This window comes from Netta rufina (assembly GCF_964035555.1).
Source record: "Netta rufina genome assembly, chromosome: 2".
NCBI classification, from domain to species: domain Eukaryota; kingdom Metazoa; phylum Chordata; class Aves; order Anseriformes; family Anatidae; genus Netta; species Netta rufina.
Window position 1 is genome coordinate 41,764,401 of NC_140124.1, and position 8,145 is coordinate 41,772,545.

An 8,145-nucleotide genomic window follows, 5' to 3' on the forward strand; every position below is an offset into this window, starting at 1 on the left:
GGATCCAACCCCCCGTTTCATTGCTCAGCAGTGCATAGATTTGATCAGGCCTCTGAGCTAAGCCAAACTGTACACTTTAGTGTCTCCAATAAATAAGCCACCTTGTAAAAAACCTAGGCTCCTGCTTACAGCTTCCACATGCGGCTCCTTCTAGAAGGAGATAAGTATCATAATTTGCTCTTTCCCTACTTAGTTACCTGCAACAGTCAAAAAGCTTTGGCACCTTCTTTAGAATTGCACACAACAATTTAAGGTGGAAGGCAAGAGTCTTTTTGGCAATTGTAATGCAAAAAAAACCAAGGCCACCCTGAAAATAAAACAGCCAACTGGAGTAAAAGGATGCTTTAAGAACTAGTATAGAACGCATAGTAGCCCATGCCTTTTGAAGTGTCTTTGTTATAGTCCTCAGCATTAATGTCCTCACATTTCATGGATGGGGAATTTTCATTGCTTGAAGTGCTAGGGGAGAGCCGTCTTCGCTTACAAGCACCCGTGTAGACCCCAGAATCATTTGAATCTAGAGACTTTATGGAGGGTGGAGTCTCTATCCAGGACGAGCCAATTTCTTCTTTCACCTTCTCCTTGGAAAGCTGGTCTTCAGAGAAGCCTGGAGGACTTGTTCTGGAGGTCCAAGGTAATCCCGTGGTCATTTTCCTCTGGTAAGAGCCCCTGCTCCCCCAGCCAGCCATGGATGGAAATGTGGGGTCAGGGTAGTATCCCAGAGCATGGGATGTCTGAAGCGGGAGGGATTTAATGCCATAAGGGAGCAAGGTGCTAGGAGAATACTCCGTCTCGTAGGAGTTCATGTCCAGTTTGTTGGCACTGGGCTGCTGTACAGGAGTAACAAACCACCGCTGAGGAGGGCTGGCCACCTCTTCGCTCTGCTGCGGGGAGAGCAAGCCATTTGTCTGCGGTACGGTTCTCTCCCCGTTGTAAAACCTGGCTGGGGGCAGGTTGTTGACAAACTGTTCTTGGAAGAACGGTTGCACGCTGTAGCGGGCGCCAGGGACGATCTGGTGGGATCTAGGAGAATCCGTGGGAGATGGAGTTAATCTGTCATTTTCTGAGGCTGTGTACATGCTACAACGTAAAAGAGAAACACTGAGAGTCGTTCCTACAATTCCAAGTACAGTATTAAAAAAAGAAAAAAAGAAGAAACTGAGTTATTTCCTAGCTAGAACTACAATCAAGTTGATCTGGAAGTTCATTTTCATCACCTTTACAAATTCAGGTTGCTTTTCCTAGACCGGGATCAAGTTTATAATATTGCTACTATCAGTATACACTGTTATCTGCCAAGCAATCAATTTTAAATGAAATGCAGCCCTTTGAGAAGCTAGACTTGAATACCTACAACTACAGGTTTTCAGAGACAAGCGTCAGAAATGGATGACTAGGCAAGCCTTGCTTACACTTTGAAGTCACCTATCCTGTACAGATACTGCTGATACACTACTGCCTGCATCCAAGCCAGCTAGGTTTTGCCAGTGTATTTAACCAAAATTCAGCAGCCTGCTGTAAAATGCGATCAAGATGATGCATCAACTCTTCAAATAGACATATGCCTAAGACAGACATTTAACATCTTTAAAAAGAGCGCATGAGCCAGCAGAGCTGCTAGTAGAAGTATAACTGCTTCTGAAGAACTGAAGTATTATCAAAGAGCTTCCCTTTTTCTCTTTAGACACAAGTATTTGAGGGCAGAATCATGCCTCAAAGACAGAAACAGCTGCATGACAGACATGTACTTACGAGTCATAGTTGTCCCTGAAGCCCTTGGCAAAAGGATTGTGATCAATTTTGAGCTGCGTAATCTAAAAAACAGGAGCAGAACACAGTCAAAATGACATGCCGAACCCACACCACCCGATTTTATACCTATAGTTTTATGCACCCGTGCTTACATCAGTGTTTTGATATGCCGTAACCGCTATGAACTGCGTTTCAGGGAAAATAAACGTCTGTGTCTTTGAAGAATCATTCAGATCTTCGACCCCGTCTTCAGTCACTTCCACAATGTGGAGCCGAGGCTGGTACTTGTGTAGAGACTGCAGGACTATCATCTGAAAGGAACCATGGAAAACAATGCTAAATCAAACTGCAGCAACCTTTCCGCTTCCAGGCAATAAAAGTCCTTTTAATCCTCTGACTCGGGAAGGGGGAGATTTTTGCTGCTAGCGGGAGAGGATTCACAGCAGGCAGCCCTCTGCTCCGCTAGGTTACTAATATGCTAAGTTCTGTAAATGCAGCAAGTCGAGAGCTATCAGCTGCACTTTTTGAACAACCCTAGGCTAAAGACATCTCGCTTAAAGACAAAGAAATTCACGCAGACACTTCTGACATCGCTTCTCCCTAGGAAGACAACTAGAAAAGCAGATTTACAGCCCGTTAAGAAGGGAAGAAGTGACAAGGACATTGACCTAGCAGCTCGACAGGCTGGAAAGCCCCGAGAGCCCGGTGTCCCCGTGTCGCCATTTACCTGCGCGTTGTTGTTGTTGGCACCTTTGTTGTTCGTCAGCTTCAGCTTCCCGAAGGAAATCTCCTGCCGCATCCAGTGCGCCCCGGTGTTGGGCGACTCGGGGTGGACGTACACCTTGTTGCCTAGGGAAAAGCCCCACATCAGCGGGCAGCCAACGAGAGGAGCCCTGCCAAAGGGCTGGGAAGCAGGGGGGATTTTGGGGGGAAGCCGAGCCGGGCGGGGAGAGCCGCCCTTACCTTGCATGTTGTTGTCGGCTTTGCCGCAGGTCACCCACTTGCCCCCCTGGAAGCGCCAGTGGTTGGGGTCCGCCAGCACCACCTCCACGAAGACGTTGTAGTGCGCCGTGGGGTTGAGCCCGGTGATGTTGAAGCTCAGGAAAGGGAACATCCTCCTGCGGGAAGGGGACCAACACCATGCTGCATGCGGGACGGGAAAACCACCTCACCGCCTGCCCGGGAGCCGGCCAGCATCCCACCCACCCCCGTGGGACCCCCGCGCCCCCCTTCCCCGGCTTCTTACCGGCCCTGCTTGGTGATGATCATCTCCGTCTGGTGCCGGTGAAACTTGAGCCACAGGGGCCGGTTGCAGAGGAAGACCTGAGCCCGCAGCCCCGGCCCGGCTGCCGGCACCCCCAGCGCCCCGAGCCCCCCGCAGGAGCCCCCCGCCGCCGGGTAGGGCCCGTAGAGCCCCCCGGGGGCCGCCCCCTGCCCGTACTGGTACCCCCCTCCGCCTCCAAACTGCGGCCGGCCCCCGGGCGGGCATACGGCTCCGGTGAAGCCCCCGGGGGACAGCACGGAGCCGTAGGGGTAGCGGGGCGGCCCGCCGGGGGGCTGGTAGACGGCGCCGTGCTGCGCTCCCGGTGGGTAGGGAAAAAGGGCGCAGGGCCCCCCCAGCTCGCCCCCCGGGGGGCCGGGGGACTGCAGGTAGTAGCGCTCGGGGCTCAGGCTGTCCAGGGAGTAGCGGGCTGCTGCTGCCGCCGCCGCCGGGGGCAGCTCCTCCTCCCCGCAGGGGGTGGCTTTGCGGCCGTCGGCTTTGGGGGCGGCGAAGGGCGGCTCGCCCCCCTCCGCTTCGCCCAGCATGGTCGGGGCCCCCCCAAACTTCTTGGCCGCCTTCTCGAGCTCCAGGCGAGGCGGGGAGCCCGGCCGGGGCGGCCCGCGGGTGCTGCTGCTGCTGTTTCCTCCTCCTCCTCCTCCAGCGCCTCGCCCGCCGCCCTCCAGCGGGTAAAAGGGGGCTCCCGGCAGGGGTGTCCCCCCCGCTGCAGCCAGCAGGGGCTCGCCCAGCTGCATCCCCGGCGGGCGGCGGTGCCCAGCAGCCCCCTGCCCGCAGCCCGCTGCCGACCCCGACCCGCAGCCGCGCAGCGATGCGCCGGGGCCGGGCCCGGGCCGTTTATACCCCGCTCCTCGGGCAGCAGCCGGGGAGGGGCATGGCTCGTCGCCGCCTCCCCCGCCCCCGCCGGCCCATTGGCTGGCCCGGGTGACACTAATTTAATTAGACAGCTACTAATTGGAACAAGTCACCTGTGACTCTGGGGTGCGCGTCCCCGGCATCCCCCCTCCTCCCCCACATTCCCTCCCCGTCCTCCCCGCAGCCGGCTGCCGGCATCACCCCCATCAACCCCAAAAAAAGAAGGGCCAGGCGAGCCCAGCCGTCCCCCGGTGCCCTCCCCGGGTGTGACCGGGAGGCACCCCGCACCTTACCGGGGGGGCTCGGTGGGAAGCTGCCGGTGCTCGGGAGGCCGGTGGCCGGTTCCCCGCAGCCCGCTTTCCCCTTCGGAGGATGGGGAGGTTGCCAGAGCCCGAAATGCGGGAGCGATCCGTTCCTCGCTTTCCCCCGGATGGGAACGGCCGCCCCGGCGGGGGAGGGAACGGGGATTTGGGGAAGATTTGGATGCCCGCCTGATTTTGCGGAACGGGCAGAGCCCGCACCAAGGATTTGGCAGCTCCAGCCCCGCAGCCCCTCTCCCCGCAGCCGCCCGCATGGCGGGGAGCGCTGCAAGCCCGGTGCCTCCTCCTCGGGGCCGAATTTGAGGGCGGCCCCAAGGAGAGGCCAGGATTTCGTTGCGGGACGCCAGGAGCCGCCGGCGGAGCCGCTCCGCATCGGGCTGCCGCAATCCGCAGCCAGCAACCGGAGCGGCTCCGCAGCGGGACGTGGATCTTGCTCCGGATGCAGCCCGCACGGCGGTGCCCGGCCGGTTTTGGGGGTTCGGGATCCGGGGTTTCACCTGCGTCCCCCGGATCCCAACCGAAAGGCGGCTCCGGGGGGAGCGGTCCCCGCCGTGCCACCTCCGGGGTGCCCGGGGGGGGCTGGTGACAGCCGGCACTGCCCCCTAACCCGCTGCCCCCAGTCCCCCGTGCGCTTCGGGACAGCGTTTTCCCGATTTGGCGTCCGAGGAAAATATCGAAATAGCTCCGGGGAAGCCCGGTGCTCCGGCACGGAAAGAGATTTGGCGATGCTTCTTTGCAGGGTGTAAGGGAGCGAATTTTTCCAGGATCACAGACCGGCCACGGTTTGACACAGGTGCTGGTCGCTGCTGAAGGCTGCTGCGGTTTTTCCTCCAAAATTTGGCTAACCTCGCGTTTCAGAGGGAAAGGCAGAAAACCTCCCGATGATGCTCCGGCTGCCAGCGGGGTACGGGGGGCAGGAAAACCATGGCCGTCCCGCTACAAGGGGAGCTTTCCACTTCACTACGAAATACACCTGCGGTGAAGTTTCTCTAACGAATTCGGGTTTCCTTCCAGCTCTTTCCGGAGCAGGGGGGATTTTCAGCTCAGCTCGGAGCAGCCCGGCCTCGACCCCAGCCTCTGAACACGCAGCTCCCCCCAGGCCGGCCGGCACCGGGGATGGGGATGGGGACGGGAACAGGGACAGGGACAGATACGGGGTCGGGGACAGGGACAAGGACGGAGACCTGCCCGCCTTCTGCTGCCCTTCGGCTATGCCAGGGTTTGAGGGCGCAGCCTGAAATGTGGATGCTCGTTCACGCAATCTGCACGGTGCGGAAAAAGTCCCAATCTTTCGCACCCCGCAAACTGAAGTGGCCATCGCAGGCACCTGCCGGACTCCCGGGACCCGGGATCTCATTGCCCCGGCTTGCAATTCTCCCCTCGTGGGTCAGGGAGGCAGCCGGGGCATTGCCCCACACGGTCCCTACAAGTCGGCTCCGCTCCTGCTGCCTGCCCCGGACCTCTCCGGGGAACATCACCCCAAAAAGCTGCGGGATGCTTCGCTCATGTGCGGGACCGGAGATTTATGAATAGGTCCCGCAGCCCTTTAGATGTTATAGATAAATTGCAGAAGCAGCAGACTGGCGAAACAGAAAGGAGCGTGTTAGGTTCGTAAAACTACCAAAATAACCTCCAAACCACAAAAAGAATGTTGAAAGAAATTGTAGGTCTTTGAAGGGTTACAGATTATCATGTTTTGTTGGGCTTTATTCAAATAAAGCTGGGTTTCCCTGGGTTTATTCAAATACAGAGCGCCTCTGACTCTGAAGAAGCTGTTCCAGAATACCTCATTTTCTGCAGCCCGAGCAACGGCAGAATGACACTATGCTGAAATCTACGCTGCAATATTCCCTCCTTTGCCTTTGGGATAAGATTGAGACCTTCCCTCTTTCTCGGAGCAAAGTGATCCTCTCCTTCAGCAAACTGCTTAAACTTGTGGGGACTAACACTGTTAGACCAAAGTACCCTGCATTGTAGGGCCTAGGAGGAGAAAAGTTGGGAACTGCAAAACTTATTCCATCAGGCTGTTGCAAGCATCCACATAATTATGACTTTATACATCACCACATATAGCCATATATATCCATCATCCCTGTGTATTTGGGTATGGGTACACACAGACACAACTGGTCTACGTGGACAGCTTATAAATTTTAGTTACAGGATCCCCTGTTATACTACTCCCCGTGCTCTTCCCAAAGTCCTGCTGCCACTATGGCAGGACACACAGGGTATGGGATATTTTCTGAATGCTACTTTTGAACTGTTTCTGCAAGGCAATTTGTTTCCTTGCTTGATTTTTCCTTGCTGTGATTTTGGTTTAAAAATAGCTTGCCGTTATAAGATGCCCTCCTCAATTTGCTAGCATCCAATTCCCAGTGGGCTTCAATACTTTCACCTTTATGGCAAATCTGTGCTGGAATTTTGCAGATTTTTTTTTTTTTTCTCCAGTCATCCAATCTGGCTTCCTCCCCCCCCCCCCTTCAACTACATGCAGAGTAGCTGGCTAGGCAGAGGAAGGAGGATACTTTTAGATGCATTCATGAGACTTGCCACACTTCCACCATCTTTCAGTGTCACTTTGGAAATCACAAAATCAGAGATTTTTTAGATGTGGCTAGTCATATGTGAGTCTCTCTCTTTCTCTCTCCCTCTCTCTCTCTCTTTCATCTTGCTACCTTTCTTTCCAAGGCAGTTGAGTGCTTACAGCATGCAGAAAAATCAGGGATGTGTTAGTATGCTCGTGAAAGGCTCAGGGCACTGCAGCTTGATGCTTAACCTCAGCAGCTGTTTTTATGATGAAGCCGGCTACTGCTCTGGTTGTTTCATCTGTCAAACACAGACAACAGCCACCTCCTTTGTGGGATTGTTTAGTTTAGCAAACTAAATTAATTGGAAATGCTCTTTATTTTCTGTTGCAAAGAGTTGTCCTGTAGCTGCAAAGACCACTAATCCATTTTATTTTATGACAAATGGGGTTTTCCAAGTGCAGAAGTGTACAGTCCTGGAGGCATAAGGAGTGCAGCTTTAAATACACTTTGACCCATAAAAGCTCGAACCCCAGGGAGTTAAAAAGTAGTCAGCTGTTGTTCAAACAGATATATACGGGCCTTAAATATAAGAAAGCAATAGGTCTACAAAACCAAAGAACTGTTATTTTTAATATTAACTGGGGATGGTGTCACATTAACAGCAATTTTACTCATTGGTAATCCATTCAATTTAGCTGCCATTTCCATCCGAAACATTTTTAAAAGGCAGGGTACAGACATTAAAAAAAAAGTTTACACCAGTATACATAATGATACATAATTATTATGGGGCTGATTTATAAAAATGAGATGGTGAAGAATATCCTTTTCTAGACAAGGTATATGAAACAGAGAGAACAGAGATGAGTTAATGAATCAGGAACTGGAAGAAACAAGTCAGTATTTGTAAATTAAGTGGTATTCAAAGTAGCCATATCAGTCACATTCTTTCTCTGCCTTATAAGGAAAAATACCTAAAAGCCTGTATCTTTAGCTGTGATGTTAAATTAAAGGGAAATGCAAGGATTAGTAAAAACTTATCAAGGTCTGATACTAATAAGGAAAATATGGCAGTGTAGCACAGACAAGATTAAATATATCCAGTGCTTGAATTAAATTCTTGGCAATGGATAATTTTGACAGGTAAACTCATGTAACCACTTTTTCTTGTTGGGCCTAAGGTACCCTGTTGGCTACAGAACAACAAAAAAACACATTCTAGAAAGTGTAAGACTTAGCCAAGCAAATACCTTCGACATTTTGACAAATATATGGAAAACCTACAAGAAGGGAGATGGGAAAAGCATTAAGTTGGATTTAGGTTTGAGGTGATTTTGCTTCCTTAAAATGGAATTACAGAAACTTCGGGAGAGACTGAAATTAGGATCACAAAGCTGAGTGTAACCACGAG

At 53.0% G+C, this 8,145-nt stretch overlaps 1 protein-coding gene across 1 annotated transcript; it reads right to left on the reverse strand.

The window, feature by feature from the left end:
• Positions 1–344: 344 nt before the first annotated feature.
• EOMES (eomesodermin) lies at positions 345–3,765 on the reverse strand (the record flags this gene model as incomplete). The annotated part of the gene is made up of 6 exons (XM_084306933.1): positions 345–1,080; positions 1,753–1,814; positions 1,905–2,063; positions 2,480–2,601; positions 2,716–2,870; positions 2,999–3,765. The coding sequence occupies 6 exons, from the start codon at positions 3,763–3,765 to the stop codon at positions 345–347; spliced, it is 2,001 nt and encodes a 666-aa protein (XP_084163059.1).
• Positions 3,766–8,145: the final 4,380 nt, after the last annotated feature.